General features: G+C 30.2%; 3 protein-coding genes across 7 annotated transcripts; 2 read left to right on the top strand and 1 right to left on the bottom strand.

The window, feature by feature from the left end:
- Positions 1 to 235: 235 nt before the first annotated feature.
- Positions 236 to 2,418, top strand: LOC124426755 (the record flags this gene model as incomplete). The annotated part of the gene is made up of 3 exons (XM_046968831.1): positions 236 to 455; positions 642 to 791; positions 1,783 to 2,418. Coding segments are annotated over 3 exons (861 nt in total), but the record flags the coding sequence as incomplete, so codon positions are not given.
- Positions 2,419 to 3,882: 1,464 nt separating this feature from the next.
- LOC124426995 (alpha-actinin, sarcomeric) lies at positions 3,883 to 19,629 on the bottom strand. Of its 5 annotated transcripts, XM_046969382.1 has the most exons (15): positions 18,448 to 18,599; positions 17,812 to 17,939; positions 9,796 to 10,030; positions 9,389 to 9,724; positions 9,067 to 9,156; positions 8,522 to 8,607; positions 7,954 to 8,299; positions 7,600 to 7,876; positions 7,319 to 7,490; positions 7,008 to 7,244; positions 6,852 to 6,936; positions 6,593 to 6,696; positions 6,283 to 6,522; positions 5,887 to 6,183; positions 3,883 to 5,799 (listed from the first exon to the last, which is right to left on the bottom strand). In XM_046969382.1, exons 2-15 carry the CDS (start codon positions 17,911 to 17,913, stop codon positions 5,641 to 5,643), a joined length of 2,766 nt encoding a protein of 921 aa, XP_046825338.1. In that variant the 5' UTR covers positions 17,914 to 17,939; positions 18,448 to 18,599; the 3' UTR covers positions 3,883 to 5,640. The 5 variants fall into 5 exon arrangements, with proteins under 5 accessions (XP_046825338.1, XP_046825336.1, XP_046825333.1 ...); XM_046969380.1 differs by lacking the exons at positions 8,522 to 8,607; positions 18,448 to 18,599 and adding an exon at positions 19,432 to 19,629 and having other exon boundaries at positions 9,071 to 9,156; XM_046969377.1 differs by lacking the exon at positions 8,522 to 8,607 and having other exon boundaries at positions 9,071 to 9,156.
- A 384-nt stretch (positions 19,630 to 20,013) lies between these two features.
- Positions 20,014 to 22,995, top strand: LOC124426996. Its single transcript, XM_046969383.1, has 3 exons — positions 20,014 to 21,522; positions 21,600 to 22,071; positions 22,227 to 22,995. Exon 1 carries the CDS (start codon positions 20,225 to 20,227, stop codon positions 21,407 to 21,409), a length of 1,185 nt encoding a protein of 394 aa, XP_046825339.1. The 5' UTR covers positions 20,014 to 20,224; the 3' UTR covers positions 21,410 to 21,522; positions 21,600 to 22,071; positions 22,227 to 22,995.
- The last annotated feature ends 627 nt before the right edge of the window (positions 22,996 to 23,622 follow it).

Genomic DNA, 23,622 nt, shown 5'->3' with positions numbered 1-23,622 from the left:
GTCTGTCTGTCTTTCTATTTATCTATCTATCTATCTTATCATCTCTTTTTTGGTCACATCGTATGGCTTTTTTTATACCATTCGGAAACGACGACGAAACACACACATATACACATATACCTGATGTATATTAACATATCCATGTCTCATCAATACGATCTTATTCTAGCTTTGTTTCAATTATATTCGTGTATAAAGCGAATAAGTTTCTTCATGTTTATTTTATGTATAAAATAAATTGCCCGTTGAACAGGGAACTATTTCGAAGAGCACGGGATCATCTTCTAGCCGGACGCCAGGAACTATTCTGGCAAACAGAATAAGAAAACCAAACACGTCCTCGCAGTCAAGTTTCTTATCAACGAGCAAACATCCGGGCACGGTACTACTAGGGGACAATCGAAAGAGTCGACCTAGTGATGAGACCACCTTGTCACCGACGACAACGATAGTCGGTGCGTTAGAAAGAAAAAGCAAACAAATAAACAAACAAACAAACAAACAAGAAAAAAATCAATAATAGTGATGATTAGATTTCATGGCATATGCCTAACAATAAGATTCGATCGAAATTTCATGATTGGAACTTCGATCGGCAAATAGACAAATTTCAACGTAAGGACGCAAGATAATTGTTTCAGACGCGTTCGATGATCCAACCGTGAAGCCGGAACTGTTGTCCATTAAGGACGAAGATGAAAGGGCAGAGATAAGCGATCAAAATGGCAGAGCTCAAGAGCTCGCCGTCACTCTGGCAGAACCGCCTACGTCACAGTCTTCATCCAGCACCGGTACTCTACACTTATCGGACAGTTCACGTCCTGAATTTTTAATTTATTTAATATAAGAGGGACGAGGAGGCATTCGAGCTTTATCTGTTTCTTTTTTGTTCTCTTTTACTTTTCTTTTTTTCTTTTCCTTTTTTCTTTTTTTTTTTTTTTTTTTTTTTTTTAATTTTATCTCAAAGGATCATCTGGGATAACGCTATTATTCCTCCTTTCTAATGGCATACGATATCTCTTTATGTTATACGTGATTCACATTCGCTTTTATTTTCTTCCTCAGTAATTTCTTATCGTCTCACCGCAACGATTTATGTATTTTAACAACATGCTAAGATTTAGAATCCTTCGAAATTACTTCAGAAGGATTTTATTATCTTCATCGAAGATAAAATTATTTTATTTGCTCGAATTTAAGGATCGAACATTGCAAATCCAACGTTGCATCACCTTCTTCTTCTTTTTCTTCTTCTTCTTTTTCGATGATGAGACTTAAATGTGATTCTTTCCGTAATGTGTGTCTAATATCTAAACTATCACGGTGTTACAACATATCCTTTTTTTTTTCTTTCTTTCTTTAATTAATATCATCTTTGTCTCTCTAGCATTATATTCTTTATTGGTCCATAGAATGGTCTCTTCTCTTTACGATATCTTACAAAACTAATTGAAGATATCCAATCGCCAATGTGTTTCGCTTTACACCAAAAAAATTGGTAACACAAAAAAGTTAATTCATCTTTTAAACCGCATCTTAACTATCATTTTAACGACATAGTCACATTACTTTGTGCAGTTTACTTTTTATATCTTTATACTTTGTTACATGGAGTATTTAATGCGCACTAATCTACTTAGAACGCATCAAAATGAATTTATCTTCTCCGCTCTTCCACATAAATTTAGTCTCATGGGATATCATCATCATCATCGGACAAACGCTTCTTCCTTTGCCTTTATTCCGAACAATTAGTACTAATTAATCAGATTACACGATCAGGTCGACTGCCGTTAAAGGATACCTTAAGACGCAGGATAAGCACGACGGTAGCGCCGCGAACAGATTCGCCGAGAACTAGTCCGACGTCCTTGAGATTCAGCACAATCCCGAAGACACGACAAAAAGTGACGACGAAGACGACAACGTCAAGGACGACGACAAGGACAAGGAAGGATGGAACATCACGAAATTCAACGAGTAGGCCAAGGAGGCCACCTATAATAGATTATGATTACTACGAGGACGAGGATACACCGATCGTTGAAAAAGCAATGTACAATGGGAAACTATTTCTGACGAGTAATGGTACCATACGATGTCTCGATCAAGGCAACTTTCCGCATCCTTCTTCTTGCAAGAAATTCATTACCTGCGCAAAAATGGTGAATGGTTTGATAATCGGAGCGGAATACACGTGTCCTGACAAATTATCCTTCGATCCGGTCGGTGGTATTTGTAATTGGTCCGCCGGACTCGGTTGTAAAGAATAAAAGAGCGATAATATTTCAAACGACCGTACTCGCGGGACTAACAATAAACGGAATCTTTTCCGTCTATACGTCAGAGCCGTTATCTCGAGAGAGCGCACGGCAATTTTCAAATTGTAAAACGATGTTTTCTTTTTTTTTTTTTTTTCGTCTCAAAATCGTCTATCACACACAATACACGCATACACACACAACATACACATACACACACACATACACACACATACGGAACGAATCATTTTTATAATAGATATATCGTGCGTTATCCTACGTAGCCATAGTTACATAAGTGACGACGAAGAATGGTGATATTACAGTTATAGAATCTCTCGCTCTTTTGTAAATATTATAATATTTTAGTGTAAATAGCGTGGGATATAAAAGATTTTAGTATGACGTCGTGTGTAACGATGAAATAACTTATATGTGTATGTAGCATTGTGCAGCTGTTAGCCAAGTAAGTCTTCTATTTCTGTATAAAAAAAAAAAAAAAAAAAAAAAAGAAGAAACACAATAATAATAATAATAATAATAATTTTTAAATATGCATGGGACTTCGTAATACTCGAAGCAGACAGTCAGGTTAATTGCGTCCGTGAATACTTATGTGTATTAGATGTGTATTATAATCGTAATAAAAAAAAAGAAAAAATATATATATATTATATATCACGTATTGTTCGTCGCATAATATAAATTATGCAAAGTTAAAATTACAAAATATACATACACAACAAAACGCATAGATCTCGATTTTTTTTCCAAGATTTTCTTTATTTTCTTACCCCCGATATAATTGTTATTTATTTATTTTTTTTTCTTTCTTATGACTCGTTATTAAATCAATTTAAAAGGATGAAATCGGCAAAACAAAAAATAGAGTAAATGTATAATACGACACGAGATGATTCTTTGACGGATTCATTTAAATTATATAAATTAAAATAATATTTTAAATACAATAAAATTATTAGGAGATATTATTAATTATAGATGTATATATATATATATACATATATATATATACGAAGTTTAAATAAAAATTGTGTACATGTGTGTAGTATGACACTATATGTAATCTTAAAAAAAAAAAAAAAAAAAAAAAAAAAAATTCCTTTTTATTCAGAATATGTACACTCAATGCACGTAATGCAATAAAAGTTTGCATATACAAATATTGTATGTATATATATATATATTATATATTATATATTTCCATTTATATATATATATATACGCCGAAATAACATTTCTTTTGTTTTTTTTTGTTTTTAATTTTTTTTTAATTTTTTTTTTTTTTTTTTTTTTTTTTTTTTTTTTTTTTTTTTTTTTTTTTTTTTTTTTTTTTTGGTATTACGTATATTCGAGTGTACGTGTTTATGTAAATATGCGTATTGTGTTTGTATATATACTATATAGAAGTGTGGTCTCTGTTTTCTGAAATATTTTGTTTTTTGTTTTTCGTTTTTTTAACATTCGTCACTCGATAAATCCAAGATTTTGGAGAAACTTTCTTTGAGAAATAAGAAATCATATATTGAAACTCTCAAAACACATTAAGACAAATATTGAAAAGCATTAAATCTCAAGCAGAAAAAAAAAACTTACAGTATACGTCTCTCGGTAAGTATTAATGCATTTCACACATGAGCTTGTACATAGGATGATTTGAACGACGGTGACTTTGACTATAATAATGGATAACGCTGCGAGCGTGTGTAAAATGTGGTTTAAAAACATGACACGAGAAATGGCAGCTGCTGTTTGGAGAGAAAAGATTTTAGATAATAGATCCTATATATTATACACAGTGGCCTCATCGCTTCACAGATATTTATAAAAATAAATACTTTGACAAAAAAAAAAAAAAAAGAGAGTGTTTCTCACATTTGCTAGCGTAATTAATTAATCGGAGAACAATAATAAATAATTAAATCAAATAAATAAATAATTTGCATTTGTTTAACATTGTTTCGCGTACTTCTTTTTTTTTCTTTTTTTTTTTTTCCTTTTTTTGTTTATATACGATTTATAAAGTATTATAATGTGGCGTTTTCGCTAATAGTTCGTTGTGTATCGCTTTTTATAAAAAAATATGAACATTATTCGATTTCGAGCGAGTTTTTTGGATCCTTAGTAAGAAAGTCGATTCATTCACCTTTAAAGTTCGTAAAATTCGTTATATCGTTTATAATCTTAGCGTTAGATGAATTTGACCCATCGCGAGAGCATTGACTCAAAGCTTTAGGAAGGATAGGAAATTACTCCAACTATATAATAATACTAGATGTTTCGATAAAAAAAAAAAACAAATTATATCATGCAATTTAATACAATATAATATTATGTATATATAAACATCCACTAAATTAACAGGATTTAAATACACCATATGATTTGAATTTTTATTTTATTCATTGTGAATCTGATCTTCATAATGATATAAATGTGTAAACATTACTATTTCTTAAATAGTTGGAGTAATATTAGCCATATATATATATATATATATATATATATATATATATATATATATATATATATATGTGTGTGTGTGTGTGTATATGCTCTCGCAATAAGAGATATGAATTATTCGTAATATAAAATTCGTTTTTCTTTTTTTTTTTTTTTTTTATATTAATAGTCGTTTTCAAGCACAGCTTCGTTTATTTTCTCCCTCTAGAACGCTTGCAAGAAAATATCGTTTATGATCATTCATGTTTGCGGGCATAAGGAAAATTGTATACCTAAAATGATGCAGGATAGGCGCTTGACAAGTGTTCTAGAAGAGTCGTTATATTGATGCTTTTTTTTTTTAACGTGTTATCTTTTTAATGTAAAGATATCAGAGAAATAAGTATTATTGTCCCTTCAGTATAGTCTTATTTAAGTACAAGCCGTTCTTAACAATCAACGGATATGTATAATTCATAAAAGATAACAAGGGTAATTAGCCCGAGAATATGGAATAAATAAATATTTTCATCTGTATTTGAATTATTTTTTTCTTTTTCTTTTTTTTTGTTTTTTAATCCTTTACATTAAAAAGATATCACCAATCTTTTAATGCTAATACTCATGACGTGTAGAACTTATTGGTCTATTCCCGATTATTTCAGAACACCAAGTTGATAAAAGATTGCCCTTTTTTTTACACGTACATGTTATTAATAGCATTCCCATACTAACTAACAATCCTTGTCCTTTATTGTCCTTTTTGAAAATTGGGTGATTCCATAATTTTTAATAAATTATGAATGTACACACCAAAATAGCAAAAAGGTAAAATTAATATTTTTTGATTTCACTTAATTTTTGCCTTTCAAGATGGGAACAATTTGTAATTTGTTCGATACATCGTAATATTAAATTAGAGATCTGATTCACCGTACAATGCAGTAGAAAATGAGCGGTAATCTAAAGCTCCAGGAATTGCATTCGGACCTTTGTATGGTGGCATTCGTTGAATGCAATATTCAGCTTGATCGGGAGGTAATTCTCTCCTCAATTCATCAGGTAGAATATATGGCTGTAAAGAAAATTAATAATACAGATTGTTTAAAGCTTAAATTTTTATAAACAATTATCATTTATCTTATCTTATCTATTATTTTACCTTGTCACCGGCAAGAATGCGGAAACTATCGATCACTTGTTCAGCAGTATCAGTGTCTGTAGATTCACGCGTCATAAAGTCTAAGAATGCATCAAAGTGCACGTAACCTGAATTATTAGGATCAACGATCGCCAATATTCGTTGGAAGTCAATATCACCCTGCCTATCTTTTCCAATAGAATAGCCCAAAGAAACGAGGCACGATTTGAATTCATCTGGAGCCAATCTACCTGTTCTATTTTTGTCAAAGTGATTGAAACTGCTACGGAATTCATTAAGTTGTTCTTGAGTAATGCCCTGTATAAAAGAAATTAAATATATATATATATACACCATACGATTTAATATTATGCACTATTCTTATTATAGTTCATTTTTGTAATTTAAATTTATTACCTTGGAGTCTCTTGTAAGAATCTGATTCTCAACTTCATTAATATTACGATTAATAGATGTTAGAAGTTGTTCCCAACCAACTCTTAATGTTTCCATCGTATATTGTGTGTAACGATTTTCAAAGATCATGCCTTCTTGGACCGCTTGATGAATTTTCTCTAATTCCTCAAGATGTGCCTTATATTGATAAACAGCTTGTTCGTACTCTTTCAAACGATGCAATTGATCTTCTAGCGTACCCTGTAAATATTATTATTTTTGATATAATATTCCTATAATTCCAAGATATTTTAATATTAAAAATATTTACTTGAAGTCCCAAGCCAATAGCAGTAACAGCATCCAATTGTCGTTCTATCCATGGTCCAACGGCATTTGCTTTTTCAGCGAATTGTCGTCGAAGTAATTCATTATCTTTTTAAATTTGTTAAGTACTCGCATAGATAGTTTTGTATGTATTTATCGCATTAACATTAATATAATGATATTTAAATATTCGACATGAAAAAAAAAAAAGAAAGAAGAAAAAAAACATGAGGAAAAAATAAGACTTAAAGATATAAGGATACTTTGCTGCTTGCGAAGTTCAGCTTGTAATGTACCATCACGTTGTGGTACCAGTTGCCTGACATCACTCCATTTTTTAGTTAGATCCTGTCATAATTAAAATGCCGATTAGTATGTTAAGTATCATACATTCAGCGTCTACGATTATAATTGCTTACCAAAGCGGTAAGAGTTGTATACGGATTTTCAAGACCACCTGGAATCTGGAACTGCTTAACTATTGATTCAACTTCACGTACTAATCCCACAATTGCATTGTATTCCTTATCAGCTTCACCTAGAGTTGCTTTAAATGCAGCATGTGCATCCATCAAACCTTGAATTTCTTCCATTGTATGTACAATAAACATGTCCACAAGATCTTCTCTAGTTCCATCCAACCAATTGTTGAACGGCTATATAGCATACAAATTAGATTAGATATAAAATCATAAATTTAATCTGATAATTAAATATAAAATTTATTTACTGCAGCTCGTTTTGCGAATTCCAGATGCAACACATCAATTTTCTCTAATATACGTTCTGCTTCATCAAGTGCTTGACGTCTACGTTGAGTAAGTGTACCCAAACGATCCCACTGATCACAAATTCGTTGACATCTAGCATTTACAGATGCACTATCATGATATTCCAATGTACTGTGAAAATATTCATAATATAAATATAAGAATAACTTGTGAATTTAATATAAATTGTAGAGAGAGAGAGAAATAGAGAGAAAGAGATATAGTATATATAGATTATTACTTCAATTCTTGAGCAATTGCAGCAATTTGTTCTACACGATCTTGATGTGCCGCAAGATCCGATTCAAAGGCCTCATGCTTCTTTTTTAAAGCCTTCAACTCGTTTAACTTGCATTGTCGGAAATGCTGTGAAGTAAGCATTTCTTCTTTACCTGCTGTCCAATCTTCATGTGCATCGGCTTTGTGCTTGAACTTTTGAGCTAAGTGCTCCAATCTTTCTAGACGCATCATTTCAGACAGTAACCATTCTTCAAAGGATTTCTCTGCTAATTCTAGGCCTATAATTATTGATAATATCTTAGTTTTATGAATTACAAATATCAAAAATATAAAAAGACATTGCAAGTAATTGTACCTTTCCAGGCTTTATTAATATCTGATACCATTTTTCCTTCGGTGGGCATATATGCAGGACGATTACTCAGTCTCAGCTTAGTTTGCAGAGTATTAAAGTTGGTTTCAAGTTTAGCTTTTTGCTCAACACGCGGAGGTTTGTGCTTACGACGATATGTTCTATATTCTTCTAATTTCTTTTGACAACCAGCGAGAGAATTGTCTGTTTGACGACTAGCAAGCCACGGCATTGTGCGACGAATCCATTCCAATAAATCGGATGCCAAACGCTCATATTCTTCCATCAGTCTTTCATTTTCTTGATTTACTTTCAAAACCTTACAAATCCTATTAGCTGCTGTTTCAGCCTATAACATAAACTTTATCATTTGTTTCATAAAACACAAGAAAAATTATTGTATCGATTAAAAATGTTTGTTAAATGGAGGATTTTACATGCAAATGCAAAAGTAAAGACAATTAGATTTTTTATCGAGTTCGTTCGTCAACATTAATTTAGTAAATGTTATTACATACATGCATATTAGATCATAACTGTTATAAATTAATGTGAAATTCTTAAAACACACCTTTTGAGCACCGCTAAAACAGTGGTAATAAGAAGAAACGTAGGTCATCACAGCCCTCTCATCAGGCATTGCTGTATTTCGCATATCTAGAAAAACACAGTCAAAGAATCTCAAACCATGCATTGTTAACTTAAATACCCAAGTAAAGATTCATACATGTATCTCAACAGTTGTAAGAAGTATTTAGATATACATACATACATATATATATATATATATATATATATATATATATATATATATATATATATGCTTTCATTTAGTTTAGCTTTACCTTACATTTAAAAAAGTGAATATAGCAAATATAATATAAGAATAAAATAATAGAGAAATCACTGCTGGTTCAAAAAATGTCCATTGCAATGTATGATGTATTGCCAGACTCTCATGTTTTGATGGTAGTATATTTAGAATAAAAAGGTTCATGTTATTCATCGATTAGCATGATTAAATTCTGTTAAAAATAAGCACACAATCTAATTGTATTAGTGAAAAATTGCACAGGTCACTTTGTAACAGGATAAAGAACACGCATTTCTTTGCGCTGACCTGCTGAGCACCTTGGAAGGCATGGTAGTAGCAGGAGACGTACGTCATGATTGCTCGCTCATCAGGCTTGGGAGTGTTGATCAAATCTATATGATATTAAGGGAACATAATATTAAGAGTTGATATAATACAATTTAATGTTCAAAAAGAGACTTTTATCCATTTTTAGCGCCTTCCTGCATTCCTAAATTGTACCTAATCTGGTAGAATTTTGTATATAAAAAAAAAAAAAAACTTAATATATTTAAGCTTTCTTTCATGTTAAAAGTACAAAATAATGTACAGATTTATTTTAAATATAGACATAGCAATACATACCATCAGGATCTAACATGCGAGGAATGTCCAAATATTTCTCAGCAACATCAAAGGCAGTATTTAAGTTTTCCAAAGGATTGTCCTTGCTAAGTTTATTGTAATCGATCAGATCAGGACGATGACGATGGATGAGAGCACAGAATGCAAGACCATCTTTGAAGGATAAGTGGAAATTTTGAACATTAACATTCTTGTATGGTGCAGTTTTACGTTGACACCAAAGCAGCAGCCCCTCTTTTGCTGTCATTTCCTCAACGGAAATATCTTGGATAGCAAATCTCAGAATTATAGTCCATATCATACCCAATGTCATTTTTAAATTACCATCAACAATCTCTGTAAACAATTAACATATAAATTTCTCAATTTTCATTAAGAAGAAAGTGGAAATTAATAGAACAACTGACCTTCTGCTCCAATAGAGACTAATTTTACCCCTTTACTTGCAATATAGTCAAGGGCTTTATTCACATTAGCAATCTTATGAAATCTCATTTTGCCTCTATCAGGTCGTGGAAGGGTTTCTCCTGAAATAACTTCTAACAGCAACATCAGTTTTAACCCATTTCGAAAGTCGTCTTCGATCGATTCGATGGCAGTGCCTGCTTTACGAAGATGTGAATTACACCATGCTGTGAATGTCTGAAATTAGAAAAAGAAAAAAAATATATATATATATATATAAATTTATATGTTGTAGTTTTTGTATAGCTTTCTATTATATAAAGTTTTTTATTATCTCACAATATATTTAAATGTTTAATTTATTGACAATTAAAATAGTACAGGTATTATTAATAAATAAGAACAAAAATTGAAATGCTAGAAACATATAGGATCAATCAAATTTTTTCTCAGAACTGTAATCAAAAATAAGCAAGATGTATAGAATTTAAAATGAAGAAATGGCAACTATATTACATCAGATATATTTTAGTAACGACCCCGATCTCTCCAGCTATATATATCTTCTGTCCTGGTTCTTAAAATGTGCTTCCTATTACTTTTAACAATTATTTTTAAAAACTATTTATTTTAATTTATATCTGTAATAAAAAAAAAAGCAAGAAACATTTATCTTATGCATAAAAAAAAAACTGCAAATTTGTATAAATAATATTTTATCTTAACAAATATTATACGAAATATTTTTCTTACAAATAAAATCAATTCCAAATAACACGCATACATTTTTTTCATTTCAATCTTTTTGCTCTTTAATTCATATATTATATTTTTATAATCATAATACAAAAGGCATATAAAATTAATATTATTTAATGATTAATATTACGAAGGATTAAATAAGCTTTTATTTTGCTCTTAAATTGTATAAAAAGAATGTACTGAAAAAGATTCAGGAAATGTTGGATTGTATATAGTACATCTTTAGTAGTGGTATCTTTTATATACAGATAAAACGAGAAACCTATAGCCCACTATAAAGTACTCAATATAAAGCATAAACAAAATATGTATTTACGCATACAAATGTTTGATTATTTTTTCATATAAATATATTTATTTTTCTAAGAGATACATTACAGAAATACATTACAAACATTAATTATATACAGATATAATAAGCAAAGATTTAAAAATTTAATTCCTATATAAATGGCCGCCATAACGACCATGATAATCTAACAATATCAATAATAATAATAAAAAAAAAAGACATAGCTGCGAAAAGATTTTTTGGAAGGGAAAAATATTGCGTGAAACTTAATACGGGTAGCGTGAAGCACGACGAGCCAAAATTGGACATGAGCCACCCTAACCTCTACACAGAGCCTAAGATCTATTTGTAAAACATCGACTCCTCCCGCGCTGAACGGTAGACGCAGTTTCGAAAACATTCGAACGACTACTCAGTTTCTTCGCTCTGTTGAAAGATCAGATTTTCAATGATTGTGCCAACACGAAATAAGTAACGATTTAAACTCCTAGAAGATTATAAGATTGACATAAATGATACTTGAATTTCGAGATTATATCATTTCTTTTTACAAAAAATAAAATGGCAAATTATTTACCTTAAGAAACAGATATAGAATTTTAATATAAAATATTTGCAATAAAAATGACAACGATCTAAATTTGTGTATGTAAATAAATAAATATATTATATAGATATATATATATATATATATTTCAACAAAATCTCTCATAACAAACTTTACGTAAGAACGAAATACATATGTATCCACATGTTAAAACTAAAGAAAGCTAAAGAAAAAGAAAGATTATGTTTCTATACACAAGGTTTTGTTTATATGACCGAATTAGCAGTCGATAGGATGAATCACTAGTGAAACGAAGTAATTGCAACACGCAGTAAGTATATGAAGACGCTATTAATACGGACATTCTTTTCGTCCTTATCATCGTGCGATATTTCATGCCATTGTAGTCGTCGTAAAACTTATTTCAAATTCACGAAGTAAAAGTCAAACTAAAGTTAAATATTTGCATAAATAAAGATTGCACGCAAATATTATTATAAATAAGTCCGAGTAAAAAGATAATAGTAATAGAGGACAGGTTAAATAAATATAGGTTGTTAAAAATGCAAAACGTAACCAGTGGTATTCGCATAATAATTCACATAACCTAAATCCTAAATCTCTAGTGTACGTGGGTGCACGTACTCTAATTCATTTCTATTATTAAATTCTGGCAATACGTCTCATTTTCCTCGACGTTTAATTGTTCTTATCGCGTGATACGATTTATAAACGAAGTTATAATTTTCACCGTAATATACGACGCAACACAAGGTCAACTAAGAAGATAGACGAAAGAACAGACGATAATTTATGTCAGAAGAAATGTACTCTCATTTATTTACAATATTATTTTCTCTACGAATATTTTTTAACCACGGACGGATTTTTTTTTTCTAACTCGAATAGATACAATGTAAAGATACATACACTAAATCTGAAGTGCATACACTATATATTATTATTTCTAATAATATATATATATATATATATATATATATATATATATATATATATATAAAAGAAGAAAGAACTATTAAACAAAATTAAAACTTTCTCTTATTCTTGGTTCGAGTTAACCGAGCTCTATTCATCAGACGACGACAGATGTTCTTAGCAAGGCAGGTGATACTGGCAGTTAAAACATGAAACTATATCGAAGAAATACATACGTATATATAAGCCAATTAAACGGTGAAAAAAGAAAAGCATATCTATTACCAAATGAAATATTTTCTAATATAAATAGAACAAAAAGACAAGAAAAAAAAAATAAATAAATAAAAAATAAAAAATAATAGAGAAGAAATAGTAAGAATTTCAGTTCGATCTTTTTAAATAAAAATGAAACTTAAGTCTAGATCATCGAACTTTGTTACCACGATTAATGATCTATTTAGATCGGTCGATTAACTATAAAATCAGATAACACAGAGAAAGAGACAGAGATAAAGAAAAAGAAAGAAAGAAAGAAAGAAAATCTCACTTTTAATGTGATTCATCACGGTCACTGTCCTATTTTGAGTGCGAACAGAAAGTATATATCGTTACGACGCGAGTTATAACAGACATTCATTCAGAAATATCTCGAGGCGTTATGCGTCGGCATCGGAAATGCCGTACGTAATTTCAACCTTTAGAGTAGCTAGGACCATTCGAAAATAGTTTAATCGTGGGCGAAAATAAAATTTTCTTGCAATGATCTTACGAATGACGTGACCGAAGAAGGTACATACAAAATGAGAATGAAAGAGATAGACAAAAAGAGAAAAAGAGAGAGAGAGAGAGAGAGAGAGAGAGAGAGACAGAGAGAGGGGGGGGGGGTTATACGAATAGTTATCACTGCATAACAATCGTCTTAGTCAAGGTGTATAACACACAACATGTGTGGGTCACCCGATTCCAAACTGAGATTTGGCCCGAGTCCTAAACTTTCCAAAGGTTAATGATCTTCTCGTATCTCTCGACACGGATCGTAATCGATCGAACGATTAATAACTCTCGGTGTATCACTAACATTTTATTAGATAAGAAACGAAATCACCTGTTCGAATAATTTTCAAAAATATCACGAGTCTTTCGTTCGGAAATTTTTAAAGAACAGTCCATATTTTTAAAGAACAGTCCATTATTACTCCCGTAAAATATTTACTCTATATTTCCACTGTGTATGTACTAGTACCACCTAATAGGAAGTTATGATATAGAAGAGTGAACGTTAAATATACGGTGAACGAACCAGGAGAACGAACGAACGTTCGCTGTTAAATATCGAAAATTTTAAGGCGCCGGCGTTGGGGGATCGGGTCGATGCTTGGGACCCCGAGACTTTCTATGATCGACGTCTTACTCTGCCGCGTGTCTTATCTATTTATACGATCTATTTATACGGTGAACATCAGAGACGTCACAGATAGAAAGGGAAGAGGAAAAGCGATTTATTGTATAGCATATATAAGTGTAATTCTGACTTTTGTCAGTATAAAACTATTTCACAATTATTTATTATATAATTATGATATAAGCACGTAAATAAATTATTGTTTACAAACGTCGAAACATAACGGTCTAATATAAATATTTTATAAGATAACAAAAATAGAATATATATATATATATAATCGATATAATTAGAGAATATACTGAAGAGACAAATAGAAAAACAGGATCGGACTATCGGCTATCAACAGTGACAAGTGTACAGTACATATGTGCACAATGTTATCGACAACATTATACGATAACGCTTCAGCCATTTTATTTTGTTTCTTTGCTTTCTTTATTTTATTTTATTTTTTTTTATTTTTTTTATTTTTTTTCTTTTCTTTTTTTTCTAGGAACGTAAGCACCATAATTGTTGCGATAACGAAAACGTTCACGTTGCTTGTAAGAATTATTATCGAATAATAATAAACGTATATGCATATTCGAAAAGCTAACTTATAATAAAAACATATCCATGTATATAATAGAATCGATTTAAAATCGATAAATCTCAAAGATGTTCGATCGAAAAGGATATCGAGAAGGAGATCTCTCCTGTCAGTCGTCTTCTTCTTACTTAAACCCCGTCGTTCTATCTGAGATTTATGTTCTCAAAAGTGCGACCTATTTCGCTGAAAATACATCGGATGGCCTTTGGAACTGGCAATAAAATACAAGAGGCAAGAGAAGATGTATACAAGCGGTGTTCGTGGTATACGAGTAAGAGACGGAAGTCTACGATGAAAATTAGAAGGTCGTAGAGGATATGCTCGATACTACCATTGGAAAAGAAAAAAAAAAAAAGGAAAGGAAGAAAGAAAAAGAAAAAAATGTTTAATACGATGCTCGCTAAAATAAAAAAAAAATGACCTATCGTTTCTATATTTAATAATAATAATAATAATAATAATAATAATAATAATAATAATAATAATAATAATAATAATAATAATAATAATAATAATAATAATAATAATAATAATAATAATAATAATAATAATAATAATAATAATAATAATAATAATAATAATAATAATAATAATAATAATAATAATAATAATAATAATAATAATAATAGTAATAGTAATAATAATAATAATAATAATAATAATAATAATAATAATAATAATAATAATAATAATAAAAGTAAATACGTTCCTCAATCCTTCCATTAATTATATCATACCAAAGTAAAAAAATAAAAGAAAAAAAAAGAAAAAATAAAAAAGGAAAAAGAAGGAAAAAGTTTTCAAACTAGTGATCACGTTCGGATCGTGCGATTCGTAAAGAGATTATTTTTCTATGTGTGTTATGTCACATATGCACACTATGACACGCCGAGTGTTTGAGCCAAGAAAAACTGATTCCTCTCTTACTATCTCGAACGATTTCTCCAACTCTATAAAATTCTTCGAATTCTTCCACAGGCAATATGAGATTCTATAAATGATAATTACGAAGATACGTGAGAGATTATCGACAATAATTTTCGCAAATGGTCAAGAAGAAATATGACCCATTTAGTACTACGGGAAGAGGAGAGAGGGAAGGAAGAGGTGGACGGGGGAGGGAAACCAAGGAAAAAATTCCTATCACCGTTCCCTGGAATGTTTCATGCGCAGCTTCGAAAGTCAGCGCAACGATGAGGTTTTACAAGAAATTCTGTACAGTTAACCGGCCGACACGACGACGAACTAGTCCCTAGTTTCGTTTGCCATTTACGCTATCGCTCTCGCACACATAAACACGCATATACGTATATACACATATTTATAAAGATCTTAATAAACACGACATCGAACAATGTCACGTTGATTGAATAAAAGACAAAATATATATATGTATATATTTGTTTGTGCGTCTGTGTGTGTCCATGTATGTATGAGAGAGAGAAAGAGAGGTAGAAAGAAAGATAATGTGTATGTGTATGAATTGAAAGTGAATAAAGCGGTTAAATAAAATTGTTGATGAATTATTATTTAACGAGAAAATTAATAACTATAATTATTGAATACTCGAAATCGTCAACTTAAAAATTAACGAAAGGCAAATATTTGTCAACGAATACCGTTAATTCGATTGTTTTCATACGGTATATAATTGATCTTAAAACTCAAAGTATCTTGGATCACTGTGATTGTGATCAAAATATTCGCGCGAGTGTCGCCGAGAAAACACGGTGACCTTTCCGTCACAACGCTGTGCAACTCGAAATTCGATGAGACTGCACGTGTTCGGCTATTGTACGACGCTTGCACTGCAATTTTTCTCTCAATTCAACTATTGTATATAATCATATTCCTAATAATGTCCTAAGAGAATTATTAATAATAATATTTGTCATCTATGACGAATGAAAAAAAAAAGGAAACAAGAGAAAAAAAAAAGAAGAAAAAAAAAGAGAAAGAGAGAGAAAGGGAGAGAAACAAAATCTTTTTTTGATCGTCGGAAATCAAAAGAAATTTTTATTTCGATTGACGTAATGGCCTGGAACCGAAATCGAGAGGTAGGTAGATAGATAGATAGATAGATAGATAGATAGATAAATAGATAGAGAAGGTTATTGTGAGCCTCCGGAAGAAGACATGTGAATCTCTAAAATTAGAGCCGTTGCGAAAAATATATCCGACACCTTAACGGCGTCAAGAGACTATTTCACGAGGAGACAGAAGGAATTTCTTGGTAATCGGATAGAAGCCAATAGATATATCTCTGTCTCTTATCTGATATCCAATGTCGCCATTAAATGCGCGGTGAGTCGGTCAAGACGTCAACTTATACATTTATCTACGTTAATTGAAAATCTCTTATTTTCATCATGACATACCGTTAGGATTGCAGTATAGTATGATAATAATTGGTGCTTTTAATGTATTACAGACATTGTCTCATACAATCGAAGCATCCATCGTACGTAATCGATCGTATCGATCGATGTATCGAAAGATACTCATCGACTCTTTTTGTTTCATGAAGCCGCCAATTTTCAAAGTAACGTCAACTTGTAAAAATTTAAAAAAAAAAAATAAAAAAAAAGAGAGAGAAAGAAAAAAAAGGAAGAAAAAAATGATCGAACATATAGATACGAATTTGACTGACTCATTGCTTGATTATTTTCGTCATAAAGTCTGAAAATACAATCCGAAGGGCTCTGGCCGATATACGCAAGGAGACAAGCCTGGGAGCCTTGAGCTCTTGCCAAAAATGAAGAAAACGTTTCCAACGAGTACTCGAGGATGTTCTACTTCATCAATTAAAGACCCGCGTCCGTCCAATATCTTTTGCGAATACAAAATACCAAGAGCAAATTCTCCTCTTGACTTAACCGAATGTACATAACTACACGACACATAATATAGCTACGTGTCCCCTAATTCTAATATTAGAGTTGACATTAGTACTTTGACGAATAAGCGTTGCTATATAAAAAAAAGAAAAAAAAAAGTATAATAAAATAAAATAAAATTAAATTAAATTAAATTAAATTAAATTAAATTAAAAGTAAAATGAGAGTTACTAAAAAAGAGATCTTTTACGCGGGAAAATTTAAACATTATATAATATATTTCGTATGATATATGATATATACGCTCGTACAATGGACAAGAGATAAACAATGCTTAGTAACCACGTGCAAAAATTATTTTCAATAGACCTCGCAGTTTTATAAATTCTCCAATAAAAAAAAAATATATATATATATATATATTTCTTTTTTTTTCTTTGATTCAATATTTTAATTAACTCGTCGAAGAAATCGCATCTTATTCATTTCAAATTTAAATCGAATTCGCGACTAATCCTGTCGTTCATTTACCATCCTTTGAAATCGTACATATCGAACTCTATCAATACGATTAATACAGAGAGAAAGGGACTTTTAAATAGAAATAAACAGATATGTATACATATATATATATATATATATCTCACCTTTTTCTGTTGTTTCTCCCAGGCTGGGTCCAAGAGACCTTCTCTCTCCCACTCCTCCTCGGGCTCCATGTATCCGTCCCCGTAGGCCTCCATGTCGTTCATCCTTCTTCCGTATATATCTCACGTTCCTTTAACGCAAATCCCAAACGTGTCACCCGATATTTATCCGTACGTAGGAGAAATAATTAAATAACTAGAATACATCCGAAATTATCCACCTTTTTGAACGTAGGAGTTTTTTTTACTTGTCTCTCTCAGGTTGTATACTCATATAACGCTCTTCGCGACAATAACGGAAACTGACCGAGATATCGGGAGAAAAAAGAAAGAGAAAGAGAAAAAGAGAGAGAGAGAAAGAGATAGAGAGAGAAAAGAAAGAGAAAGGGCAATAGTACAAGAAAGACACCAAGCGTGTGTTTGTAAAGTAGAGAGGCGCGTCGAAAAGGAAGAGAACAGGCACGCGACGGTTTCAAGGAAGAAAGGAAGATGATACGAGAACCGAGAAAAAAGAAGGAAAAAAGAAAAATAACCAACGAGCGAGCGAACGATAGAGAGAAAGAGAGAGAGAAAAAGGGAGAGAGAAAGAGAGAAAGAGAGAGAGAGAGAGAGGAATGGCCGAAAAACGTGGTAACGTACCCGCTAAGCCCAGAAAATGTTCGATTCGTGTCTTTCCCTCGCGCTGACCCCTCTGCCACGAGTCTGACACACGATTTGCTTGCCGGCGCACGAGCCCCCTTCGCCGCCGTTCGCCGCCCTCCCTCCATTACCAACGGAATCACCCGAACCCAGACTGTTCGCTTGCTATTACCCCCACCACGCTCGCGCGGTTTCATTTCACGTTACGAAAATGTATGCGCGATTGATGTTCCTTCCTAGCATAGTGGAGTGGGGAATATATACAAACAACAAATAGAAAAAATCGAACTCTTCCTTCTCGCTTATTCTCACAAGAAATAAATATGTTTCGACGAGAGAATCAATTAATATGTATATTTACTATCGTCACGTTACAACCATCGAAGTGTTTGTCTTGCGATACTATTTACTTTTAATTATATTCTCTTTTAAGATTATTTTAAAATCAAATTATCTCATACTTTCTTTTACTTTCGGCTTCATGCGATTAAATAAAATGCGAAGAGAATCTTGTGATATGGATTTGAAGTGAATTCGAACTATCTATAGATTGCTTATTATTCTGAATGATTCTACGAAGCTTCAAGATTAATAGGTTAGGAACGTATTAGCCGGTAATACGTAACATTTTTCTATTTAATTTCATCAAAAATGATGACACGTAAAATAACTCTTACTATATGATGTACATGAAAGCTTGATAATAATACTCCGTTATGAAATTGAATGGAAATTAAAGAAACATTTAAAATAAAAATGTTCATATTGTATGATACTTTATAAGATCAATCGAGCTCAGTTCTCATGTCACTTTATTATCTTTCGTGTTATAACTTCGAGAATATTCCTTGTAATAATATCAAATTTTATTATTAGATTTTATTATTTATTAAGATTATATTTAAATTTATTATGTTTTTCGATCATACGATATGTATCTATGTACATATATATATACGTATGTACACCATTTTAAGTACGTACCTAGGCTCATTGACTGAAACTTATTTCAGCTCTCCTTTTCCACTCAAACTATAATTGATAAGTTTTAGGACTGCAATAATATTTAAAGTAAAAACAGAATTGGAATGTTGCACCTCATACATTCGTACGTTACAGAAATAATACGACAATTCGCGCAAAATTTCGCGATCATCCAAGATAACTCCATTACCGCGCGGCTTCGCAACACTGTCACGAATCAGTAAAATCTAGAGAGGAAACTTTTTCATTGTAAAATATTTAAATTTAAATAACAATTTCGCTTCATTTTATTTCTTTTTTTATTTTTAAATATGTTCAACGACTTAATTGATCATACGTAAGATTTATTTGTTATTTAATTTTATTTATTATTGCTCGTTGAATTGTAAATATATTATTATAATTTTTTCGTTTTGTGCTCTAATATAAAATTTAGAAAATAAATGTCATATGATAAGTAATAAATAAAAAATAATTCAATTAAAATATTATTCAGAAAATAATAAAGAAATTAGTTAATAAAATCTTTAATAATAATGATTTTCTGTATTATAAAATGGCGTTGAAGATGGCGCTTCTAATATTGGACATTCCTGCGAGAGGATTTTTTAGCAATTGATTCTCTCATAAATTGCAGTAAATCAGTGCCAGTTATTGCGCTTTTTTAAAGCCACGTCGTCGGGAGATTTATTAAATTATTTAGAAATTATAATAATATAGTATTTTCGAAGCAAGATCCACATCTGGTAAATTTGTGATTGTACAAGATTTGGATTACTTTAAATCATTAACGATGTCAACCACAAAGCATTTTAAGAAAAAATATGCAAGTTCGAGCAACGAAGAAGAAATGGGTGATGTCAATTTCAAAAGAAACTGTAAGACACATTTGCAAAGTAATCGGGAAGAAAATATGATATTTTCGAATAATACAGTAGAACAGACACACCGACGTGGTCGAGGGCCTTCCAAAAGACCTTGTCTTAACCGTAATGCTTTAATGGCTAGAGAAAACAGACTTCGCAAAAAAGCATATTTGGAAAAAATTGAAAACACATTATCGTATTATGAAAAAGAGAATAAGAAACTTGTTTATACAATACAGAAACAAGGAAAAGATATAAAACGTCTGACAGGTGAAATTGCATATTTGAAAAGTGTTCTGCATAATAATACTGCTATTACTGCTCTATTAAAAACAATAAATGATGGTTTGAAAAAGTTAAATACTTATAACAAAAAATCTGTTATCGTTAATAATGAGATGCAAGAAAGTCAGAAAATACAGGATACAGAAACTAAACAACAAAAATGTTCATGTCTTCCGAATGTTAAAAATAATGTATCAGATTCTTTAAATTATAATATTTTTGATTCAATAATCAATAGACATAATCACATTGAACAAAATAGTTTGCAGCAGGAACTTAACGCTATACAAGAGAAAAATACTGAATGTTATGAAAGTATGGAAAACAATATTAATAGTAAAAATACATTACCTCTAATTCTTTCAAATACTGATCATACTTATACTGTTCCTAAAAAAGTTGATGTTAGTCATGATGTGGATGATAAGGACTTAGAAAATAATATAGATATAAGTCCTTTAAGTACACCATATTTCATGATAAATACACCAAGCAGTATAGATAGCAGATACATGCAAGAAACGGATAGTATAACTCCTGGAACAACAAACAGTATATGCAATTCAGAAGAAACCAAAGATTCTAATATCGATGATATGGATTTTGATGAATTGACGCCATTTAATGTAAATTTATTTGAAGATATCCCAAAATATGATGAAATTATGAGTTCGATTGATCTTGAAGTACCAAATTCTTGTACAGAAGAAGACCTGTTTCAAAATTTAAACAATACTGGAATCTGTTTACATGTTAATTCTAATAAAATATCCTTAGAATATTGTGCGAAATGTCATATTAATAGTACAAATAGTGATATAGAATGAAGGGGAAACTGATCGTGGGTCTTGAACTATCAATGAAAATTATTCTAGAAATTTGATAGAAAGCAGCAGAGTTGTACAGGATTTTTGAAAGAACGAAAATTTTTAAACTCAATGTATTTATATTAAATCAATATATTTATTGACAATATACTAAATACTATGGAATATGGTATATGATAATTGTTTTCAGGGATATCATTGGAAATCAAAGGCTGTTTATTACCAAACTTGTGAAAATCCAACTCTGCCATAAACTAAAAGTTATGTTATTTTTGTACATCTTGTTTTTACATATTACTCTATATTTCTTCCTTAAAAAGGCAGGCTTTATTATACGTTTTATATTTCATAACTATTATTTTTTATAATTATGACTATACATATATATATATAAATATATATATATATATTTCTATTTTTATTTCAATAATAATAAGTATAATATGAATTTGTAATATAATAGAAATATGAACTTTAAGCATTAAATATCAATGTGTATATCCAAATTGACACAAGATATTAAGATCAAAGATTATATGTCATAAGAATTATATTATTGCTTCCCTCTGAGACTGTAGTAAGATTTTATTTTTACAGGAAAACACCGCCCCATTCAAGTAATTTATGGGAGATTTGAAAAAGATGAGCGTCAAAATAAAATTGTAAGTCAGATCTTTGAGACTTTGTTTTTGATTTTGTTATCTTATATGTAATATTCTTTGAAATTTTATTGTTTCCAAAATCTACTGAATTAAGATCTGATATAGTCGACGCTCCGTTCTTGGTAATATTACTGATTATCATAAAATGATTACAGTTATATTACACATTTGGAGTAGACATGGAGCCACGATCACCCCTTCTTTTCCAGATTCAATAAGTATTAAAAAGGTTGAGTATGGTGTTTTTGTTTTTATACGTGACAAAACATTTTTTGTAACAATTAGAAAATAAATAATTATTTTTTTTAATTAATGCATTTGTAATATACAGGTATGGCAGAACAATCTCCCAGATTTTGATTCAGCATTATTCGAATTCTAATAGAGTTTAGAAGATTATAATAAGAGTTTTTTTCCATGATAACATATGATTTACTGTTGTGTACTATCATGAGTTGAATAGATTTGCACTGTATATTTGTTGTTAAAAGAATTTATAAAGAATAATTGTATAACTTTCGAAATTGACTACAATAATGTGTCGTGGATGAATTTAGATAACATAATTATAAAATCATATGAGTAAATATAAAATCAAATGAAATTGGAAGTTCACGCTGTAAAATAATCTTCAAAATTTGGGAGATCATTCTGCCATACTCTATAAAATTTAATATTAAAATACAAAAACTACAAATTACAAGGTTTCATCAAAGAATACTTTAAATTTCAGTTATGTTCTTAGAGTATATTTTAGTCGTTAACAAAACTTTCCATCGTGCATCATGATGACTGTTAATTTTTTTAATAGCAAGCATTCTGCAGTAAAGACCTGCCTACTAGTATTATTGTATTAAAAAATTTCTAATCGAACATGTAAAAGATTATATGCTGTTATAGAAAATATACAAAAATGAATGTATACTTGTACCTGTTTTTCTAATATTACTCGACTATACGAATTTGAAAATGATAAATTATAAAATTTTATCATGTAAAAGTTTATATATCACGTGGATTAAGAAGATATAAGTTGTAATAACATATATTGTTTTTCAGAAGATATTTCCTAAAATCTATAAAGTCTCAGGGGATAAAATATATACATGATCAAATCTTAATATTATATAAATGTATTACAAGTATCAACACAATATATGATTTGTTATATTCGTGTACAATTTTTGTCATTTTTGTATCATATAATATAAATACATATTAGTTATCCAAAAACAAATTATATTTTATATTATTGCATGAAATTTTTATTCTAGTAATAAAAGCAAGCTTATTTATATATTAAGAGAGAAGAATATATTAAAATTGTATTAATTTTAATTTGTTGATAACATAATGCAAAGTTTAATTAAATCGTAAAATAAATGTGAAAGAAAGCTAAAATATAATTATATCACAAAAAATAATGTAATAAATAATATCACAAAAAATGAAAATCTTACATTATTAAATCAATAAAACTTCAGATTATATAATTTAAAAAAAAAAAAAAAAAAAAAAAAAATAGATAAAAAAACAAATATATATTTTTGA

The sequence above is a fragment of the Vespa crabro genome, chromosome 9 (genome assembly GCF_910589235.1).
Source record: "Vespa crabro chromosome 9, iyVesCrab1.2, whole genome shotgun sequence".
NCBI classification, from domain to species: domain Eukaryota; kingdom Metazoa; phylum Arthropoda; class Insecta; order Hymenoptera; family Vespidae; genus Vespa; species Vespa crabro.
The sequence above is the reverse complement of the archived record's forward strand: the minus strand, read 5'-3'. Positions and strand labels throughout refer to the sequence as shown.